The sequence below is a fragment of the Micromys minutus genome (assembly GCF_963924665.1).
Source record: "Micromys minutus genome assembly, chromosome: 6".
NCBI classification, from domain to species: domain Eukaryota; kingdom Metazoa; phylum Chordata; class Mammalia; order Rodentia; family Muridae; genus Micromys; species Micromys minutus.
Window position 1 is genome coordinate 43,089,296 of NC_137975.1, and position 23,325 is coordinate 43,112,620.

General features: G+C 42.8%; 1 protein-coding gene across 1 annotated transcript in view; it reads left to right on the top strand.

Annotated features, from left to right (window-relative positions):
- Positions 1-2,035: 2,035 nt before the first annotated feature.
- Positions 2,036-23,325, top strand: part of LOC308421990 (uncharacterized protein C10orf67, mitochondrial) — a gene marked incomplete at both ends in the record, with an annotated part of 98,669 nt that continues 77,379 nt past the window's right edge. Inside the window, 6 exons of the mRNA XM_080918484.1 lie at positions 2,036-2,145; positions 11,147-11,267; positions 12,366-12,509; positions 17,256-17,330; positions 18,153-18,288; positions 19,678-19,760. Of these exons, the coding sequence (XP_080774610.1) occupies positions 2,036-2,145; positions 11,147-11,267; positions 12,366-12,509; positions 17,256-17,330; positions 18,153-18,288; positions 19,678-19,760 (669 nt within the window). The remainder of the gene's footprint in view (positions 2,146-11,146; positions 11,268-12,365; positions 12,510-17,255; positions 17,331-18,152; positions 18,289-19,677; positions 19,761-23,325) is intronic.

The following is a 23,325-nucleotide window of genomic DNA, read 5'->3' on the forward strand; positions in this document are numbered from 1 at the left end:
TGCTGTGTGCTGCAGGGTTGTGAGCTCTTCCTACATTGTAGCTTATGCCTAACTGCATATTGAGAAATAATTGCTGTTCAGTGTGTGCTTATAAAAATTTAAAAAGAAAGAACCTTCAGAATGATAAGTGAATGAGACCAATATTCAAAAGTGAGTTAATACATCTGTGATGCCTACCCTTGAGTCTATGAACTTTCTCCACTAAAAACCACCAGTGAATTCCATATCTGATGAAAGACTGGCTTCAGTCTGACAAAGACTCTGGCGGTGCCTGGACTCCTCAGTGTAGGTGGGATTTTGGTCTAAAATGAACAGCGGTCTGAGCTGGAACACAGGTGGCTGACCAGTAAAGAAATGTCATGTTGTTAGTTTCAAACTCGTGGTCCTCATTCCGTAAGGCCCTGGATGCTGAAAATGGAATCTCCTGGATAAGCTGTTGCAAAGTTCCGATAAAAACGTTTTGTTTGGTTTGTGATTCTGGTGGATGGTGTAACTATGCAGCCTGACCAACAAATGACACATAGCCCTGGCCAGTGACTCATGGTTCAACTGTGAGCTCTTACGTCAGTTTCCAAATACCATTTATAGTTACCTGAGCCAAATAGCTAAGTGCTTATCACAACTCGTCTTTTCTTGTTTTTGTTTGTTTCATGCTCTTGTTGTTTTTGAGACAGAGACTACAGTGTGGTCTAATATGACTTTAAAGTCTACATCCTCCTGCCTTCTGCCTCTGTCTGTAATGTTGGGTTCATGGCTACCACACACCACCCATCATTGTCTGTAAACATAAGAGTGTGATGGGGGCTGGAGGGGTGGCTCAGCTGTTAAGATCACTTGCTGCTCTTGCAGAGGGCTAGGGGTACAGTTTCCAGTATCCACAAGTCAAACAATAACCATGTGAAACTCCAGCTCCGTTGCCTACTTCTGATATGCCAGGGTACTGTAAGCAGGCACATATTAGACTTAAAATTTTAAAGACAGTGGTAGCTGCGAGACATTCCTTTCCCTATGTTGTACACCTAATATCCAGCTAATTAGGAGAAGATATACATGTAAGTATATTCCGATATACATATATAGTATGCATACATATACTTGTACATATACACATACACACATGCATATATTTCTGTAGACAATATAGTGAAATAAAGATGAAAAACACTTAGTTCTAACAAAGTGATGGTACCCCAAGCTCAGGTCCCTTGTCAATGAATGGCACACAGTGGACATTAGATGATAGTTTTGCCACTAAACACAGCTTCTCTTAACAATGGCAGATACTGAATTCAGTCCCACACTCCGCAATAGTGTGTAAAGTGCCTTACATTCTGTCCTTTATATTAAATCAGGATGTAGGCCTGTTTAATCTCTGCAAAGAAAATCTTCACTCAGCAACACTCGTGTGGGGGGGGGGGGTCAAGTGACATGTGTCAGTATTTTATCAGGCCATCTGCTCTCCTGTGGTACTGCTGACAAGCCCAGGCCTCTTTATGTCATAAGCATAGCTATTGGATGGGGTCACTAGTTTCCATCTCCACAGAGAGTGAGTGACACTTGGTAGGAGGCCAAGCAAAAGAGAGAGAGCCAAGCAAGCTGCAGATCTGACAGGCACGTGGGAGGGGCGTTGACGTAGGGAACTTAAGTTTCCCAATGCAGAGTCCAACCAGAAAGGAGGCTGAGCTCAGAGCCTTGCAGAAGGAAGCAGAAAGGGTCCGGAGGCGTCGTGGGCCGCAGCAGAGTTATTTACAGGGTGCAGCTTTGCTTGGAGACATTTAGGAGCGGGTTGGCTTGTGGGCGTCCTGGAAGAAAGCTTTGTCGAGAGGCTTATGTCTGGTGGGGCAGGTGGCCTGGCGAGACAGAGGGGCACTTCCGGAGCCCGCCCTACACCTCGCTCACTCCACCCCCGCCCACTCTCCGCCCCGCCCCTAGTCCCCACCCCCAGTCTCAGGTTTCTCTGGGAGTTGCCATGGCAACGGACGCCGGCTTTGGGACTCAGATTCTCAGAGCTCGGAGCGAGTGGTTGAGTGGTGGCATGGCGGTGGCTGAGACGGAGACTGAGGAATGGAAGAAGAAGACACGTAGATGCAAGAGGATTCTCCAGACCCTCGAGGGGGCTATTGAGCAATTCAAATTCCACTCCAGGTGACCTGCACGCACGCGCCCCAGAACTGGCCACCTGTTCGCCACAGTCTCGTGGCCTTTGATTTCTTAAGTAAACTACAGGCTAAAAGCTCAGACTCAGATCTGGGTTCTAATTTCGCCTAGCTTCTCACCGGACCCTTTACCTCTATTATCTCAGCTGGGAAACAGGACAGTAGCCGATTGTGCCTACTCCATAGACTACAGGGCCTGTTAGGTATTTCAAGTAAGTACAGTTTAGAAAAGAGCCATACAGAAATGGTTTGAGGTTGCTTTAAGAGATACGATAGACTCCAGCGTTTAAACACAGAGTTCTTTTGCGATTCTGGAGGCTAGAGTCCAAGAACTTGGCGCTGGTCATAAGCAACGCGGTCTTCCTGTGTCTTCACTCTCTATCCTCCACCTGGGCTGTTTTTAAAGGAACAGTCCCATTTATGAGGCCCCCACCTCATGACCTATTCATCTCTCTTGACCTCACCTCCGGAGGCCACCGCCTTGGAAAATCGGACGTTGACATAGATTTTCCTAGAACTGGAGCACCCTCAAATATACAAAGACAACATGCCTTATGCCTCTGCCAGCCAATGGAATCATTATTTCAGGGTTCTTAGGTTTCATTCTTCTCTCTCAGAATCATTTGGGCTCAGTCCTATTGGTATTTGGATAATGCAGAGTCGACATTTATGGGAATTTTTTTTCCCTTAAAACACTCTTTCATAGTAGTAAGAACATAGCCTTAGATTAGCTGCTACTAGATGCAATTCCACAGGTAGAGACCTCAGGGAACTACTGGTTTCAGGAAAACCCCACACTGAGGAAGAGACAGAGAGAACAGGGACGGGATGGGGAGCAGGAAGGGGGCTGACACTAGCTGGACCAGCCCAATAGTGAGCCTGAACCAGGATACAAGTCCCGCTGAACAAACTCAGCTTCCCTAGCTCAGCTATTAAATAATAGGTGTGTTGGTCAAACCGAGTCAGGGGACCCATGGACCCTGATAAAACTGTCAATAACACACATCACAGGCAGCTCTTGGTAGACAACAGTGGAATGCTGTGTCTAATCTGTTCCCAAGTGTCCCTTTCTCTCCTGGATTACTTGACATTCCACAGTGGAATGCGTTCCCAACAAAACTTTCCAGCCAGACTCACAGGACAGCCTGACCTCTGCCAAGTGCTGTACTACGTAGCACACGTTCATTGAACCAAGGAACCACGAATGCCCGTAACATTCTTTTTCCAGTCAAAGGCTTAGGGAACCAGCTTAAAGCTCTGATGTGAGAGGCAGAAGCTAGATACTGGCTGATACCCAAGGATCTGAGCATAGCTGGGTTGGGCCCCATAGTTCACATAAATTCAGGCCAGCCTTGGCGAAGTGATACATTCTAATTAAGTCAGTAACCACATCTGAGTCAGACAGCATTTACATGTGCGAGAAGAAACAGAAGCAAACGGTGGCAGAGGAAACTGGTATGCATGCATACACACTCCCAAGTCACCTAGTGGAAAAGGAGGACTGTAATTTTAGACATGGCTCTCGGGAAAGGCTTCTCTGAGATGACATTGAGATGAGACAGCTGGAGCCAGGCAGATGTGTCTTCAGCCAAAATGTTCCCTGCAGAGAGAAGAGGTGGTGAAAGCAGGGAGTCTGGGTTCAGGCAAAATGAGGAGACTGGTGTGACTATCACAGAGAGAGCAGGTGGGTCCTGGATGTGAGGCAGAGGAGTGACCGATGGCCATGGGAAGACAAAGGAGCATGGCACAGAGTCCTGAGGTGCTCTGACATACCTGTCTATGGACAGTTCTGCTGGTTTAATAGACTATATAATAGGGATGAGGCACAAGTGGGGAAACCAGTCAGGGGACTTTTATAATATCTATCAAGGAGAATGGCCATGAGGACTGCGTAAGATGCTTGATGTGAGCCTGAGCTTGTCTCCCCAGCCATGCACAAAGCAGGGCATGGTGAAGGCATCCACAACCCCAGCATAACGAGGGGACGGGGAGGTGCCAGGTACTTGGTGCCAGCTAAGCTAGCTGACACAGCTAGAAGCCTGAGTCAGCAAGTGGCCCCATTCTAAAAAATAAGGTGTCTCACAGTAGAGGAAGATGGTCATCATCAGCTTCTGGCTTTCACAATGCACAGGCTTGGAGGCAAGTGCACAGGTGCTCGTTCCTGTGCTCACACACAGGCAGATAACACTCAAAAAAAGAAAGGAACAGGGGGAGGAAGGTGGTCATGGAGGCAGCTTGGAGGTGCTGGGGATGTGGTCAGATTCTAGCTAGTCAATAGGAAGGGGAGTGACCAAGTTCCTGGGCTGAGTAGCTGGAAAATGGAGTTGCCATTAACTTTACTGGGAGAGGATGTGAGGAACAGGACTGAGGGTAAGGATAAGCTAATCTTGAGGTGCAAAATGTTCACAGTGACTGTTAAACATCTATTTAAGCAGTTCAATAGTGGGATCCAAAGGTTGGAAGAGAAGTCCAGTATGAAATATCAAGTTGGAAATAATCTGTGCAAAGATGTTGTATTAAGTAAATTATGAGATTTGGTGAGATCAGCCAGATATATACACATGCATACATACATATATATACATATATACAATATATGTATATGTATATCTATATATAGAGAGAGATACAGTTGTATATATACAATTAGTTTGAAAATAGAAATAAAAGAGAATATTTTCTTTAAATAACATTGAGCCATTCACCACAGTAAAAATTTAGAACCTCTGATGTCATCTTCATTGACTAATTCATTAACAAGCATTCGTTAGGACAAACTATTCTAGGTCTCAGTGGGATGTGTTGCAGCAGTCTATTAATAAATATTCATGGGTCTTTTTTGTATAAGTTAGCATATTAATTTTGTGTCTAATTTATTAAACATAATCATTATCTCCAAAGACCATGCTTTATGCATAACAAGCAACCTATTATTTGGGAGAATCACTCAGACTATAAATAAGGACTGTGTAGGAACCACTTAGCTAAGTTCTTGTGATATGGGCTTCCGTTCTAGGCAGTGGAGTTAACATCTAAAATTAGAGCTACTTCAAATTTAAAGAGAGGCTGAAGACTGAGCCTTCATATTTTATTTAGATTCTGGGTGAGCCAGATCTTCTAAATCAACCATACAAAAAGTTAAGACTGGGGGTGGGGAGATTCCAATCTCAGTTCCGTTTAAACCAACAATTCAGAGGAGGGATCTACACCCCTGGCTTACAGTTTTAGAGGAGTCGCTTACTTTTGTTGCACCTGAGTTTGCACATCTTTGAGACAAGATGTAGAATTACAAGGAGAGGAAAAAAAATGTAGATTCAAGCATACATCCTAACAAAATCTGTGGGGCAAGTTACTCCGTAAACATGTACATTGTTTTTAAACACTCCAGAGAGTTTATTTATAAAATTACATATTTTATTATTGTCCTATTACAGCAACAGAAGGAATAAGCAAACATATTCTACTTTCTACACTATAGAATGAAAAAATGTATTGATAATAAAAATCAACCACGTTCTACAAAGCTACCACTCAGAATAAGTGTTTTTGCCTAAGTTAAGAAGGAATGGAAGAACATAAATGTTCAAGCTTAGGAAAGATTGATATTGAAAAGAAGCCATTTAACCCTGGGGGAGGAAACATGATTACAGCTCTAGACTGAAAGAGTAAGCCAGCAAAGGCAGTAAAATACAGTGCAGGCTACAGAGAAATGGGGCAATCAGACATTCTATATAATATATGAACAAATATACATGTACCTAGGTGATACATGTTCACACACATGTGCACAGACATTCTCACCTGTTAATGTTTGTAAACCTAAGCAGATATGTGATTGTGCACGTATATATTTATAAAACCATGAGCTTATCCCCATTTTTCTAATTTGATTTCACTGTCTCAGAGCCCACTGTAGCCTACACCTTTCCTGCATTTATGAATATTTTTCTCAGAGACTGAAAAACTTCACATACCATCTTAAATTCACTTCCTTGTCGTTTCAGTATTTCCAATCTCATAGTCATCTGGGGTCTCTCCTGTCTCTTCTTGGTCCTCCGCCATCAGATCTACATCCCTTAGCTACTGGACCCACCCACTGGCCTTCTCTCTCGCTTTTTTTTTTTTTCTTTTTTTTATCCCCATGTTATTGGGCACCTCATTGACTCCTCTACTATGAGAAGTTAAGAGAGACCGACCAGAAGGAAAACCAGATGAAAAAGATACTAAGGAACAATGATTTTAGTAGGTAGAAATGGGGACAAACTGAAGCCCAGACTGAGAGTGTTCTTGGCAAGGAGAAGGTCCTTGGAGTGCTCAATTCCAGATGAGAAGAGTAGATAGAGTCTCCAAGGGACAAGGCTTACAGCTCCTTCAGGATACGGAAGTTTTGTTCTCTTGTGTGTATGGTCTATTAGAATATAAATGCCACGATCAAGGATCTTTCCTTGTCCACTGTGATTATCCTCAGTGCCAAGGTAAGCCACTGGCCTCACATGCTGTGCATTAAATTCACGAAGCTCAGATCTTTAGTCTGGACCTAGATATTGGAGGTTACAAAAAGATTGAGTGTAATTTTTTTTTGATGAGGAAGAATATCAAAGTTCATTATAGGAAGGTATGTACATAGTATAGTGTTTAGAAAGCTACCTTAGGAGACAATGAAAACATCTCCTGATTAAAAACATAATAGTTTAGAAGCTGGGCAGTGGTGGTACACGCCTTTAATCCCAGCACTCTGTAGGCAGAGACAGGTGGATCTCTGGGTTCAAGGCCACCCTGACTACAGAGCAAGTTCCAGGACAGTCAGAACTACACAGAGAAACCCTTACTCATAAAAATCTAAACACCAAAAATACATGCATACATACATATATATGCACATGCATACACACATACATGTTTAGTGTAGGAGAGGTGAGTTAGCAGGTTAAGACATTTACCACCAAGCCTGATGACCTGAGTTCAAATCCCAGGACCTACATGGTAGAAGAAGAAAACCAACTCCTGCATGTTGCCCTCTGGCCTTGACATGTGAATGCTGGCATGTATATATATACATGTGAATACATAAATAAGTAAATAACTGTGTTTTGAAATTATTAAAGTGAAGATTTGTTTAGAGATTTATGGTAATATTAGGAAAATTTTATATTTGTGGGCCCACATTTTAAAAATGTTATGACTTCTTTGTTTTATGTCTTAAAATAGTCTCAAATATATCATGAGAGAACTTCTGAACTTCTAAGATCCATTTTTTCCTGAAAAACAATTTGTCATCAATAACTGTCATTGTTGAAGCAAAAAAATATTTTCCTGACATTCTGTGATCATTGCTAAAAGTTGCTTTTCTTCCTAGTTTTATTGTAAAGCATTTAAAAATATGTTCAATTGTGATTGTCTAATGTACAATATTCTACTTAGTTTTATATAGCCACCATAATTTGTGAGTGTTTTTCACAAATTATTTTCAGAGTTGGCTATAGATTTCATAGGGGGCAGAGCCTTAAATATTGATAACTCCTTCAGTTGGTCAGGATAAATCTGTTTCAATGTGAATATTCGATCCTGACTGGTCCTAATGAGCAGTCCTCCTAGTTCAGCCTCCATCGCTGGCATTACAGATGTGTGCCACCAAACCCATTGATCTATATGGGTCACGTGCTTGTCAGACCTCACCCTACTCAGTCACTGACAGGTCTTCATGGGCAACATAAAATGCCAGGGGCAGAAACAAGTGACTCCATCCAAAGGCAGTTTCCAGAGCCCTGTTTTTCTCTGTACTGAGCTTCCTACCCAGACCCAGTTCCCACAGAGGTAGCATGACTCATCATCTGCATCTGTTCCCACAGTGAGCTACACCCAAGGACAGCACTCCAGGTTGGGAGCCACTATTTGTTTTAAAGATTAATGTATTGCTTTTTTAATGTGCAGGAGTGTTTTGCCTGCATGTATTTAAGTGTACTGTGCATGTACCTGGTGCTTAAGGAGGTCAGCCGACAGAGCCCCTGGAACAGAAGCCACTGACACTACTGACGGTTGTTAGTAGCTGTGTGGTGCTGGGACACAAGCGAGGACCCTCCCTCTGCAAGACCATCAAGCATTTTTTCTGCCAAGCATCTCTTCATCCGGGCTGCCATTTTTATATAAGGAACAAGTCTGCTTCCTGGTAGCGAGATGTTACCTTATCCTTTAAGGTTGCCGTGGAAACATAACTTCCAAGGGGCGGGTAGAAAGACTTCTCTTTCTTGGCTATCCTCAAGGAATATTCAGGGATGCTGTGGCCCTGTGGAGAATTCCAGAATACCGTGTTAGTGAGGAAAACACACAAGCTCCTAAACTGAATTAAACTAAATCCAAAACGCAGTTTCTTCTGGGGAAAAAATAATCAGAAATTTTAATTAAACTCAGATACTGCGTTACTGTCTGGATAATGCCGAAGATGAAATTTGTCTTCATCAATGTGCATGGAAGCATAATTGAGAATTTAGCGGGATTAATTGAAAATCATGACTTTGAGTATTAAGTTTCAAATTAGCTTTTAATCGTTGAATGCTGCAGTGCTTTTATAGCCTTCTTCAAATACAATAAACAAATTATATTTGAAGACCTATCAGCCACATGTGGTACTGTGCACCTTTAATCCCAGTACTGGGGCAGAGGCAGGTGGGTCTCTAAATGTGAATTCTAGTACATCCAGAGCTACATAGTAGAGAGACCCTTCCTGAAGGAAAAAAAGAAAGAGAAGCCGGGAGGGAGAGGGAGGGAAGGAGATAGAGATAAGGGAAGGAGGGTCAAGAGGGGAAGGAGAGGAAGGTGTGGTGGTTTGAATATGCTTGGCTCAGGAAGTGGCACTGTTAGGAAGTATGTCCTTGTTGGAGGAAGTGTGTCACTGTGGGGGTGGGCTTGGGAACCCTTCTCCTAGACAAGTGGGTGACAGTCTTCTGACTGCCTTTGAAACAAGATGTAGAGCTCTCCACTCCTTCTGTGCCTTACCTGCCTGGACTCTGCCATGTTCCTGCCTTGATGATGATGGACTGACTCAGAACCTGTAAGCCAACCCCAACTACATGCTGTCCTTATAAGAATTGCCTGAGCCATGGAGTCTCTTCACAGCAGCAAAACTCCAAGAGAGAAGGGGAGGGGAGAGGAGGAGAAGGAAAGGTGGGGAATGGAGGGGAGGGGAGAGAAAGGAAAAGGAGGGGAAGGGAGAGGAGGAGAGGGAAGGGAAGGGAAGACAAGAGAAGGGGCAAATCCTGGCATGGCAACAGTATAGTAACTCGCTTCAGCACCAGTACTGAAAATGTTCCCTGAGGGTTTACTGCTGTACATCTAGCACCACACCAAAGCAAATCTAAGATTAATACCCCCCAGTCTATCAGTGACCCTACGGTTATCCATAAGAAGAAACTGGGGCATGCTGCAGAAGTGATGGCTCAGTGGTTTTGAGGACTAGGCTTGATTGCCAGTATGTAGGCTCACGACTGTCCCTGCAGTTCCAGGGGATCTGACACCCTCTTCCAGCCTCTTCCAGCACCAAGCACTCACATGGTACACAGACATACGTGAAGGCAAAACACATGAACACATAACATTACAAAAATAATAATACAAGAGAAAACTGAGGCAAGAAAAGGTTAAGTAATTTCCCTGAAATCACATGGTCACATTGTCAATTAGGATGCAGTCACTGTGGCTGACGGAAAACTGCCAACAGGAGATACGTGGTATGTGATCATACAGGAAGAGCAGGGATATGGAAAGTGTCAGAACTAGCCAGTTCTTGGGCAGCTACTGCTCTGCCACTAAACAAGGGAGTCCTCTGCTGCTCCTCAGAGGACTAGTAAGAAATGTCTGCACTTGGCATCAGAGGCTGTTTCGATTGGAGTTTCTTGGCTCACTTCCTTCCTTCCTTCCTTCCTTCCTTCCTTCCTTCCTTCCTTCCTTCCTTCCTTCTTTCCTTCCTTCCTTTTTTCCTTCCTTCCTTCCTTCTGTCCCTCCATACCCCGCCCCCCAGCTGATATTTTGGAAACAAAGGGTTGTGATAAGTTCGATCAAGCTGATGGGTACATCCAGAAAGTGAGCTTCCTAATTAACCCTTTAAGATGCCTGTTGTGTTTGAGTCATGGAAAGAATGCAGAGCTTGGCCTCCGCCAACATTTCAACTTGGCCTTGGCAGAGTTTGACAGTTACAGGCTGAAATTATATAAAGCAGGGCTCAAGTCTTCTGCTGGCTTCAGAGCCTGTTAGAGTTCTTTCAAAGTATCGGTAACCTCAAAGAACTGTGGTTTACATTCATTGTCTCTATTGATTGTTGTAATAGTCAAATTACAAGGTAGAAATTGGATAAATATAATTCATTTAGCACTGTGATAGAAAGCATGTGTTAACATGAATATCAAACGTCAAAGAAAATGTAACTATATTTTTCAGAACTCAAACTTAAAGGTGAAAAGTGTCAGTGTTTTCAACTTGGCAAATCTTTTTTATGCCTGGCTTCAAGGCAGGCAGCTGCTTCACCTTGCTGCCTCTGCGTTCTCTCAGGCATTCAGCCTGCAGCGACCAGCACAAGCCAGTGAACTTCCCCGAGAGAATTATATGAAGAACGATACACTCCTTACATTATGAATCATTTTCCTCTCACGCATTCTCCTACAGAGTGTTCTGGAACCCCAAAGGTTCTCATACCAGGAGAGTCTCTATCTTAGCATACTTCTCTAGATATGCCCTGGATAAATTATAATCTTTATCCAGTGACACAGGATAAGGTATTAAGATAATGGATGTGAGTACTTCAGATGCCAGAAAGGCGGAGACAATGCGCGGAGGGGGGAGTCTGATAACAAGGCTGAATCCCCAACACATGTGTGACCAGATATTCCAGAAGTTTTTATTTCATGACCTCTTAGAGTATTGAAAATAAAACAAATTTACCTCCAAATATGCACGCTTGCCTTTTACTAAGGAAGTTTAACACCTCTGCTCTCTTTCAGATTTGCTATTTCAGATGATTTGAAGGTTGGCTTCTTCACTTCAGACCACGCTACTCAGACAGATTGCAGTGAGATTTTTCCACTGAAAAATTTGACTCAGTCCACAGAAAAGTTAGTGCATGTAAGTCTGGTGTGACTTCTAAGATGACTTTGTGTATTATTTGCCTTTGTGGGGGGATCAATTTTTGTAGGGGAGGGGTGGCTGTACTGGAGGTCAATCTCATTGCTGTGTGGATGTTATGAAGTACTATTGTTGAACGACACCCTAGACGCATGTTGTTATACATCCCTTACTGACAAAACTATATTAATTCCAAAATATGGGTCACATGGTGAGCGTAGTGTGGGAGCACTTGCCCAGCACAGATGAGGTCCTGGGTCTCATATCCTGTGCCTTGTTTATTTCACAACAATGCTACAAGGCATACAGCATATATTTTGCTATCCTTGCGGTGATGGACACTTTCTAATCTACTGTGATGAATAATCCTGTACTTCCTCAAGTGCCAGGAAATCTGCTGTGTAAATTCTTAAAAGGGAATTTGTGAGTCAGAGAGTTCATACATTAGTCACCTTGGAGGACATTACCAAAGACTGTGCCACCTGCTAAGACCTTTGGAAGATGCCCCCTTGTTACTTGCTTGTCATTTATCGTCTGCTTTTAGAAAGGCATATTTTTCTAGCAGGATCCTTACCAATTTCTTTCTTGATAGCTAGGTGCACCCAAACTAAGTTTTAGTCAGGAGGACTTAGGTGGCGCGGGAAGCTTCAAGAGCCTTTGAGACACAGTTCACAAGCACTGGCTTGCCTGCCCTTACCTCCTCTTCTACTTTCTCCTCCCCCCCCCTCTTCTGCCCCAGGATTTTATCTAGTCCCAATCACATCCCCATATTCCCACTGTAAATACATAGTCACACCGAGGTTTCAGTCTTAATGTCTCATGATGGAGATTAAACTCCCTCATACATTTTAGAAGGAACAGGCCACACTTGAACCCTAGCACTCTGCTGTCAGGTCTTAGTTTTCAAATTAGACATCACTTTGAAAACCTAGACACAATGAGAGAGAATTGATGGGTTTCTCCAATATACCGTATCTGAGAGATAATCTTCAAAGAAAAGCCGGAAACCAGGTCAAATGGCTGAAACCAAGGAATGTGCTGGAATACTGGCACCCAGGGCCCCACTCTCTACATTAACCAATGATTTTTATTTGGTAGATGATTACTTCACTTCAGGTGGATTTTGGCTTCCTCAAAGATTTGGTTCAACTGAAGTTCGAGGAACGACTTAAAGAGGAATCTTGGAAAATTGTTGGTGCGCTCTGTGACAGAATGTTAGACATAAAGAAGCATTATGAGCAGGTGAGCACTCTCTCCATCACTGGGCTGATCCTCGCTCCCCTCTCTGGCATGTGGGTTGACCCTGCCTTTGATATGTACAAGTTTGAATGTGTTACTTCACCAGTGCAGCTGTAGTTATGTACCATGCATCTCTAGGAGCTAATACAGTCAGGAACTTCAGTGAAGATCTCACACATGATGTCAATAGTCCTCAGACTTACTTTGCACAGGTGGTGTAACTGTTACAGATAAGAAGACAGGTTAATTTGCTCACAGTTACCGCAGGACTTTAGATTCGGGCCAGATGCTTGCTTTTGAACAGTTTTTAAAAATATAGTACTTTTGTTTATTCTTCAAGAATGTCATGCATATACACAATGTATTTTAACCATATCTACTCCAACTTCCCCAGACCTTCCCCCAACATATACCCATCACACTTTCATATCTTCTTTTTTTCTATTATAATCCACTCAGTCCATTTAGTGCAGCATATCAATGGCCACAGAGCCAAAGAAAAATGGCTTCCTCCTCCCCGCACCCACAACACTAGAAGCTCCTCTGCTAGGGGTGAAACCTCATGAAATCCTCCTGAACCCATATTGGGATATTGACCTGCCTGATTTTATGCAGGTATTGTTTAGGGGGCACATTAGCTACTTCAAATCCACGACTGTGGTGGCATTGTCACATCGAGAACACAGCATCTCACAGCACCTCTCCATGTTCTCTGGTGTGTACACTCTTTCATCTCCCTTTGCTTCATGTCCTCTGAGATTTGGGGGATGACACAGGTCTATTATTTAGGACTGAACATTCGCTTGGTCTCAGCACCTTGAGTACTTGTGAGTCACTGCACTGATGGCTGCCACTGCAAACAGAAATCTCTGACCAAGATTGAGCATCACTAACTTATGGCTATGAAAATAAGTATTGAAAAGGCCAAATTTGGCTATTGGGGCTTTTTAGGAAAGTAGTCTAACACCATGCCTGCTTAACAAAGTAGTAGCAGTAGTAGCAGTAGTAGGTTACCCACTTACCCACTCATGGGGTCTATGACCTGAGTCATAATAAAATTATTTCATTAGTTTGTGTATGGGTGTTTTGTCTTCTCCCTGTGTGTGGTACCAGGTGTCTATGTAGAGAAGGGTGTTGAATCTATGGGAACTGAAATTTTGTTCCCATGAACATTTTTGTGGGTATCTTAGTCAGGGTTTCTATTCCTGCACAAAACATCATGACCAAGAAGCAAGTTGGGGAGGAAAGGGTTTATTCAGCTTATACTTCCATATCGCTGTTCATCACCTAAGGAAGTCAGGACTGGAACCCAAGAAGATCAGAGATCAGGAAGCAGGAGCTGATGCAGAGGCCATGGAGGGATGTTACTTACTGGCTTGCTTCCCCTGACTTGCTCAGCCTGCTTTCTTATAGAACCCAGGTCTACCAGCCCAGGGATGGCACCACCCACAATAGGCTGGGTCCTCCCCTCTTGATCACTAGTTGAGAAAATGCCTTACAGCTGGATCTCATGGAGGCATTTCCTCAACTGAGGCTCCTTCCTCTGTGATAACTCCAGCTTGTGTCAAGTTGACACAAAACCAGCCAGTACAGTGCGTTTTTGGAATCCAACCCCAGTCCTCTGGAAAAGCAGCTAGTCCTCTTAAAAACTGCGCCATCTCTCCAACCACAGCCATAGTGTTTGATCAGGTCTGTGGTGTCTGTCATGCATTCTCTCCTGTGAAACAGGCTTCAAGTCCAATCAGAAAACAATTGATTTTCCCCCATAGCAGTCATGCTGTGATTACATCTGTGGCCCCATTTTCCCCAGCAGGTTACTGTTATACCTGCAGAGTTTTCCACTGGGTGAGTCCATTGATGATTTTGTTCCCCAAGTGGCCTGCACAGCATCTTTTGGCATTGTGACAGTTACCTGGCATAAAGAATCAAAATGCTCTCTGTTTTCAGGAGTGAGATTTTATCACCTAGTTACAATGGACAAACCAGAGCCATCAATGGCACTAGGCTTTGTTGTTGGGGGGGCCTCTGGATGCTCACTGACCAACAGGTCAGAGGAAGGTGTCCCACATCTGTCACTGAGATTTTTGCTTAATAATTGTCTATTGGTACAGGGTGCCTTCAATCAAATTACTTTAAGCAGAGAGAAAGGGGGGAAAGAATAGAGGGAAAGAGGAACGGGTCTTCATAAGGTTTCACTGGTTAACCACGTACGCCCCAGCATCTCTAACAGCCAACCTATCCCACCTCAAGCTTCACATCTCCAGAACTCCCTGTCCTACTTTCTGTTTGTTTGTTTGAGATTATGATATGATCACAACATTTCATTCTTTCCTTTTTATCCTTCAAACCCTCACAGATACCTGTCCCAACTCTAATCCATGGCCTCTTGTTATTGTTATTGTATGCATATATATGCGTTCTATTTAGTATACATATATATATATATATATATATATATATATATATATATATATATATATATATATATGTATACATACTAAATATGTTCAGTCCATACAATTGCTGATTCTTTGATACTGGATAACCAGTTGGTGTACTTTTCCCCGGAGAAGAGCACCTCTTACCCTGCTTTCTTAGGATGCCTATATTGTGTAGGGCTGAGCCTCACAGGCTTTTTCCCCATCCAGTTTTGAATGTCTATAGTTATCAACCTTGTCTAGCTCACATTTGGATCACCATACTGGTGAATCTGTCTTACATGCGTTCTTACATTCTCTCCCCCAGCAGAATCTGGGTACAGAGAGCTGTGGCACAGGGTCAGCTCTGGGCACAGGCAGAAACCCTACTTTGACTATATTAAGGAGATCTGTTTAATTGGTTTATGTGACCAAAATTAACTGGGTCTTCTCTCTTTTGGTTTTGGCTAGCTTGTGTTTATGTATGGGGATGGGCATGCAAGCTCCATGGTACCCATGTGGAGGTCAGAGATCCTCCCTCCCATGGTGTGGATCCAGAGGCTCAAACGCAGGTCTTCAGTTTTGGTAGAGTCCCTCTTGCCTGCACTCTTTGGTGAATTTGGCTAAGGGTTTGCCAACCCCAATTGTTTTTCAAAGAACCAACTCTTTGTTTCATTAATTCTTTGTATTGGTTTTATTACTTATTTGTTACTAGGTCATTAATGTCTGACTTGATCTTAATAATTTCTTTCCATCTACTGACTTTTTCTAGGGTCTGTGGGAGGTTCAGGTCAGTCTGATCTACACAGTGAGACTCTGTAATTTTATGTAATATAAAATTGGCATTATTTTTTGCTATAAAAAAGACTTATAATTTTGTGACCACATCATAGTAAATACTTTGCAGGGCATTTTGAGTACATTTATATAACCTTCAAATCTACCCAAATCTCCAAATGGAAATCCTGCTACCCCCGAGATACAAATTTCAGAAACTAAGCTTGCCAAGGTTAATCTCTTATATCAGCTCAAACCATGGTACAGTATGTCATGCTAGAATCAGAAGGATGGCTATGAGAATCAAGGGAATTTTTAAAAATACTGTTTTATTTTTACCCTAAGCAGATATAATCAAATTTATTTGATTTAGTATAGATCAAGAAAACTAACCTTCTTTTTATGAGCCTATCCCATTTAAAAATACAAAGACTAGGGGCTGGAAGGATGGTCATGGGACTGGGGTTTGAACCCCAGCACTCACATGCCAGCTCTCAACCACCTGTAACCCCAGTTCAATGGGCTCTCACACTCTCTTCCAGTCTCCCTAGGCACCAGGCACACAAGAACACAGACGTACATACAGGAAAGACACCAAACACACTGAAAATGATTAAAATTAAAAACAAAAGGACTAAAAGGGATTATAACAACATGTGAATGTAAGTAGATCTTACACCATACTAGTTTTAGGAACATTCTATAGGACTTTGTTGATGTGTACAAGGAAATGCTGTCTGTCAGGTTAGCTACATATTATCCGTGGCATCTTTGTATTGCTTTTAGATAAGAATAGATTAAAATGGCGGGTGCTATAATAGATACGACAAGGAAATTATGATAAATAGAAATTCTCCGGAGGTTGATGACTTGGAAGGTGAGTCGTTGCTGTAAGGAAAAGATGACGGGGCACCAATGAAAGGAAAAGTCACTGAAAGGAAAGTCACGGAGCACCAATGTTGTGAAAAGATGACAATCCGAGTCACGGCACCATTGTTAGGGGAAGGATGAAGAGAGTGGGGGACATATGGCCACGGAGGTGCGGTGAGGCCTGGGGGCAAGGGAGATTCCTCTGGGGGGTCCATGTTGGGAATCCCTACCCCCTGAGGGACCAGCCACACAGTGGTATAATACAGAATAGAGTTTATTCAGGTCATGGGAGAATTAAGAGGGCGGTAGAGGCAGAGAGAGAGAGAGAGAGAGAGAGAGAGAGAGAGAGAGAGAGAGAGAGAGAGAGAGAGGGAAGTAGAGGAGTAGAGGCTGGCCATGAGCACATGGGAGAGAAGGGGGAAGGGAAAGGGAAGAGGAGGGGTAGGGGTGAGAGAGCAAGGCTGCAAGAGCACAAGAGCAAGAGAGAGAGAGGAGGGGTCAAGCAGCTCCTTTTATAGTGTCAGGTGCTGGGGAGGAGCATACCTGGCTACTGCTGGGTAATTGAGGGGTGGGGTATACCTGGCTGTTGCTAGGTAACTGAGGGGTGGGGTTTACAGAATCCCAACAGTTGCTATGTCTTCTTCTCTAGGAAGTGGTGCTTACTGCATCTGTTTCTGTTGTGTAGGGAGAAGAGATCATGAGGAAAAGCTTTCAACAGCAGCTATGTGATGCCATAGCTGTTATCAAAGGAATGTACCAGGTGGGTTTCCAGCGCTGCCAAGGACAAGGCTGACTTTGGCTCCTGCATGTGCAGGGAGTGGAGCTCACCTGGAATTCCCAGTCTATACTTTTAGCTTTGAAGGGAGGTTTCCAAAAGTCTCAGGTCACCTCCGAGAATTTGGGCTTAGGCTGTTCATACTCACGTTAAATGGACCAAAACTAATGCCACACGATGACAGACAACGCTTTCTAGAAACTGGGAACTTGCAATCTCATTTCCTGAGCACCTGGGCAAATGCCCAAATCATCCACAGTTCCTTGGTGAAGAAGCAACTAGATAGAAAGTCAGAGAGTCAGAAGACAAGAGTTCAAAAGACGTGTCACAAATACTAGTGAATGGCCTCTGTCCCTTGATAGAGTAACCTTCTAGATAACAGGATACTTCTATGTGTTCAATATGGTGCTTTCCTCCCACACAGAGTGGAAAAATACTTTCAAAGATGACGTTTAGACTTGGTAAGCACCTTATGCCTCTCTTTATATTTATCCACAGCCTCATCTTGCATTTTAATAAACTTCAACGAATAATTATTTATACTAATGGATGACTGGCTCACTGGTCATGTCTGTTTGTATGGCATTTGGTGCATCTGTATTTAACTGAGTAACTATGTATTCTCTGACAGAAGATAAGGTTGTGGCTCTCTCATTAGTGTGGTCCTTCTCTCGTTGTGGTTCTGCGCATGACCATCAGTCCATGGTCATTGGTGGATGTTTGTGGCTGTTGGTGTTGCTCGCTGCTCACTCATTCTCACCAGCTGCACATCCTCTCCTCTTCTTAAAAGCGTTTGCAATTTTATAGAGTCTTGAAAGCGTTATTTCCACTGTAGCTCGCTTTGTAGTGATGATGCAGACACCAGAAGTCAGGTATGACCAATGGGATCTGCAGACGGGCTGCTGCTGCGGCATCAAATCAATCTGCTCTAAACTCCCCACAGGTGCGTGTCCCTCCTCTACACACACACACACACACACACACACCCACACCCACACACACACACACACACACACACACACACACGCACGCACGCACGCACGCAGCCTTCTATTTTAACGTGCCCTAAGCAGCTCAACTGCTGGGCCACTCTTGCTACCCCAGACCCAATTATGTTCCCTAATCATGTATCCTCAGACAAGGTCAGAGAAGGGGAACCCCCGATAACAAAGGGAGTCCTCCATTTTGTGCCAAGCTTAGATAGCTATCCTGTTGTGGTAGACTTTGACCTTGATTAGCAGGATTTTCCCACAAGTTACCAGGAGTTAGAATCCTTCCTTGTGAGGCTATGGGCCTACGGAGCAGAGATAAGACCACTCTGCCACTGCTGCCTTGGTCCCTTAACCCAGAATTTCAATCTTTAAGATAAGCAGCTGTTTTTTATGTCACCTTCTTTGAGAACGTGTGTTATGCATTAACTGATAAATAGACTAGGATCCTTATGTTCACAGCAGCATGAAATTTCTTGATTGCATTTATCAAATAGATTAGTTTTCTGATGGTCTTTTTTACTTGTATGGATTAGTTAAGAGTCAGCAAAATAAATGTTTTAGAGCAAATGCTATGGAGGTAAACTGCCTGGATTCGAACCCTGGTTTTGGTACTTAGTTGCCATGTGACTGGGTAAAGTACTTAATCTGTCTGCTTCAGTTCTGTCTGCTGTAAAGTGAGAATGATAATGGTCCGTGCCAACTAGTCTGACATGCTCCGAGAGTAAGACAGATTGAACCGTACAAAGCATGTAGAATAGTACCAGAGCATGATGGGTAAAATCTAAGAGTAAAGTAGGTCACTGCACATAATAATATCCTACTGTCTTCATGTTGCTGTGTTTCCCTGCCTCTCATGTCCTATCTTAGCTTGTGGGCTCATGGCCTTCTGCCTGCTGACTGAGGACAAACTGAAATGCCTTCATGACCTCAGCAACCACTATTCATATTTGTTATGTTGGATCATACGAAATTCCCACTTTGGGAGTCAAAAAGTCAAATAACTCTTTCACATGATACATAGCCTAAATAATCATAGTTATTTTGATACATCTAAAACAAAGAGAGAAAGAAATGGCACAGGAAATGTATCTTGAAGTCAAACAAATGTTGGTATACAGTATCTTCAAATGAACGCTCTCTAGTATGATCCGTTATTTCTCAGAATTCTTTGTGTTTGTTTTTTACTTCCCTGGCCATTGTTTATTCTCACAGCCGGTGTCCACGCAGGCACTAGCACAGCGAGGTGGGAGGGGACAGAGAGTTCAAGACGAACATTTTCTATGGTGAAATAGTCCATACGTCCTACAGGCCATGCCCCTGAGTTGTCCCACCTTTAATAGGACACTCTGACAAGGACTCCTTGTCTGTTCTCTATGGCCTGGAAGGAGCTGGGAACCCCCAGGACCTGGCAGACAGTGTCTGGGTAAGACAGAGTGCACATCTGAGAACCTTCTGCAGCAGGAAGTGGAGAAAGGGAGACTCGTAGGTCAGACACCAGGTTCAGTGAGAGACTGTCTCAAGTCCACAAAGAAGAAAGCGACAAAGTAGAACATCTGCATGGGACCTGTGTGCACCCCCCTGACATATACACCAGTGTGCACCCCTCCCACCCCACACCAATGTACACCTCACATACACATACACATACATACACCAGTGTGCACCCACCCACACACACACACACACACCAGTGTATACCTCTCCACACACACCAGTGTGCACTTCCCCCCACACACCAGTATGCACCCACCCACACACACACACCGGCATGCACCCTACATACACATACAAGAGTTCCCTGAAATTTTTGTTTACAATTAGAGAGTAATTCAGAAATGTATGGCTTATTAGAACAGGTATTAATCATCATTCATGTCTTCAATAATTTCTGGAATACTGTTTTTAAGATTCATCAAACGTTCAAAAATATGGCAGAATAATTAACATCACTCTTCATATGTACAATTTCTATTTCTGGGAGTGGTCAAAGGAAATAGCTAAATTCTGCCAAGTTTTCATAAGCATATGCTAGCTCAGCATGTTCAACCAACCCATGTTAGTTGTGGTTAGGTACTTTATCAGATAAAAATAAAATGTGTTTATATTAGGTTAAATTAAAGTCATTATTGGAATCTTCACTTGGTCTTGTTGCTTGGATTTGACTCATGACCTCACAAGCCTTGCTAATCCTGGCCACCCACTTCGCTCAGGCTTAGTCATAAGGAACCAGTTGAGCCTGGAGTAGTTAACCACCTGCAGAGGGCAAGAGAAGCCAGCTCTCTGCTGCCCCCTAGAGACCAGTTAAGGATGTAGTCACTTCTCCCAGCTCCCAAGCATGGTTCTAAACTTAATTTTTAACTGGCGTGAGACATATATTGTTTTATTTAAAAAAAGAAAACTTGAAACACTCACATCATCCTTACATTTTTTTTTCTTTCAGAAATTTATTGTTTTGTTGTAGTTCTAACAAAAAAAATGAAACCCACTTCCAGATTTTCAAACGGGAATTTAATTCAAGAGCTTAGGGAGTTAAACACCCTATAGAACAGAGGGAAAACAGACTGTCATCACCAGCTTTTGAACTAATAAGCATCGTATCAAATACCATTTACTGGGTATCTTCCTCTTCCCATGGCTTGTGATCTGTTCTTTATTGATAGCTTTAAACTCCCTTCAAGTCTGTCTAGATATGTTGTGGCCCTATATGAAAACTATCTTTAAACAACAAAAACTAGTCTAGTGTGGTGGTGTAGCCTTTGATCTCAGACTTGAGGGGCAGAGGTTAGCAGTCTCTGTGAGTTTGAAGCCAGATAGATCTACAAATTAGGCCAGAGAGGCCTTCCTAGTGAGACACTATCTCAAACAGATGAGACAATCTATTTACTCTTTGGAATTATATAACTTTTGAATTACTACTGTATGTGTCGATGTGTCTCTGTGTGTGGACTTGTGCATATTTGTGTGTGTGTGTGTGTGTGTGTGTGTGTGTGTGTGTGTGCTGCTGCTAAGATGGAATCCAGGACCTTATGGCTTGGCAAGTATTCTAGCAAGTTAGTTTTTATTTTTTTTATTCTATCTCTTTTTTATGATTTTCATAGCTTTTTCATTCTTTCGAGTAAAATAAAATAATTTGGGAGTGGTTATTTCGTCATCAACAAACTTGTAAAGTTTTGTGAGTCGGAACTGTATTGATGAATTGTGGAACTTTTACCATTTGTAGTGTACATTTCCCCATCCAAGAGTGTTATCCTGGGTTATTGATTCAGTTCTGTCTTCTATATCTCAAAAATATTATTTTATTTATAGAACTTGTAAATAGTTTATGCAGCCAAGTTTGTTTTCCTGAGTGCCATAGTTTATTTCTTTAGAAGGTGTAATCTCTTCTGCAGACTTGTTTGACTTAATTGTGTATATTGAAACCATGGGTATATTGTATTGAAATCACTTAGCAGCTCTGTTGAAATGCAGCTTGCATAGCATAAAATATACCCATTGAAAGTGTACAAGTTAGGGCTGCTGTGAAGCCAGCAACATTAATTTTAGACCATTTCCCTACACCTTTAGTCCATTAGCTCTACTTTTAAGTGCTTCCTTGCCTTCAAGGGGAAGAGAATTCCCACTTCCCAAGGATGTGCAGTGGGACTAAGCTCCCTGCTTGCTGATTGACTGGCCTTGTGTTTCTTTTGCCTTCTTATTCCATGGGGTCACTAATCCCTCTGTCTGCCGTTGTCTAAGCAGTGTTTCATACGTGTAGGACTGTCTGAGCCCCTTGTCATGAGACAGAAGGCCACCACCCCTCCCTACTTCAGTCATTGCATATCTTACTCCCAAACTTCATCCTTTAATGCCACCAAGCTGTTGGCCGTCTGCTCTCCTCTGCACACCTCAGGTTATTGTCACCTCCCCCACAGTTATATTGCTATTTCTGTCTTAAAGTCGTAATATCTATTTCATATATTTCAATTTTCCAATGCTGGGTGTTTATGTTTACAACTGCTATAGTCTTTATATAAATTGATTCTTTTATTATTATGCAGTTACCTCTGTCTCTTGTGAGAACAACTGAATCCAGTTTTCTTTTGTCTGACATTGGGGTAATTGCCTTTCTTCCCTTTGGGCTACCAGCTGCAGGGCAAATCTTGTGTTATCTTTAAACCTTCAGCCCCTGAGTATCCTTAAGGTGAACTTGGACCTTTTAATAGGTTGGTTGAATCTTGTTTTATTTGTCATTCGGTCACTGACCTACCCTTTGGTGAGATACTTTAATTCATTTACACCTTAAAGTAATTGCTGAAGAGCTTGCTGTTGCCATTCTGTTGATCGTTCTGGTTTGTATTCCTTTTACTCCCTTCTTCCTTACTTACTGTCTTCTCAGAGTTTGTTGGATTCTCTGTAGTAGCATGCTTTGTTTTGTATCGCTTTATTGTTGTGTAATGTGGTGGGCTGACTAGACCACCTTGTGGTGCCTCATCTTACTGCAACTTGATGTGCCAAGTTTGATTGATATCCATGGGAGGGCTGCCCTTTTCTGAAGAGAAACATGAGGAAGAGTGATTGGGGTTTGGAGAGAGGAAGACTGAAAGAGAGGGGGGAAGGGAGGAGGAGGAGGGAAAGAAGGTAGAAAGTAGAAGTTGCATTCAGGATGTAATATATGAGAGAAGAATACATTTAAAAATATGCTGAAGCTGGAGAGATGGCTCAGAGGTTAAGAGCACTGACTCCTTTTCCATAGGTCCTGAGTTCAATTCCCAGCAACCACATGGTGGCTCACAACCATTTGTATTAAGATCCAATGCCCTCTTCTGGTGTGTCTGAAGACAACAACGATGTACTCACATAAAAATATACTGAAGATTGCTCTTAACCATGAACACTAAAAGAGAAGGGGAGAAATCATCTAAAGATGAAATTGATACTTAAAAGGGCGGCAAAATTGGAAAATGCTGACCCTAGCTATACAAAAGTTAAGACTACATTTATGGCAGACT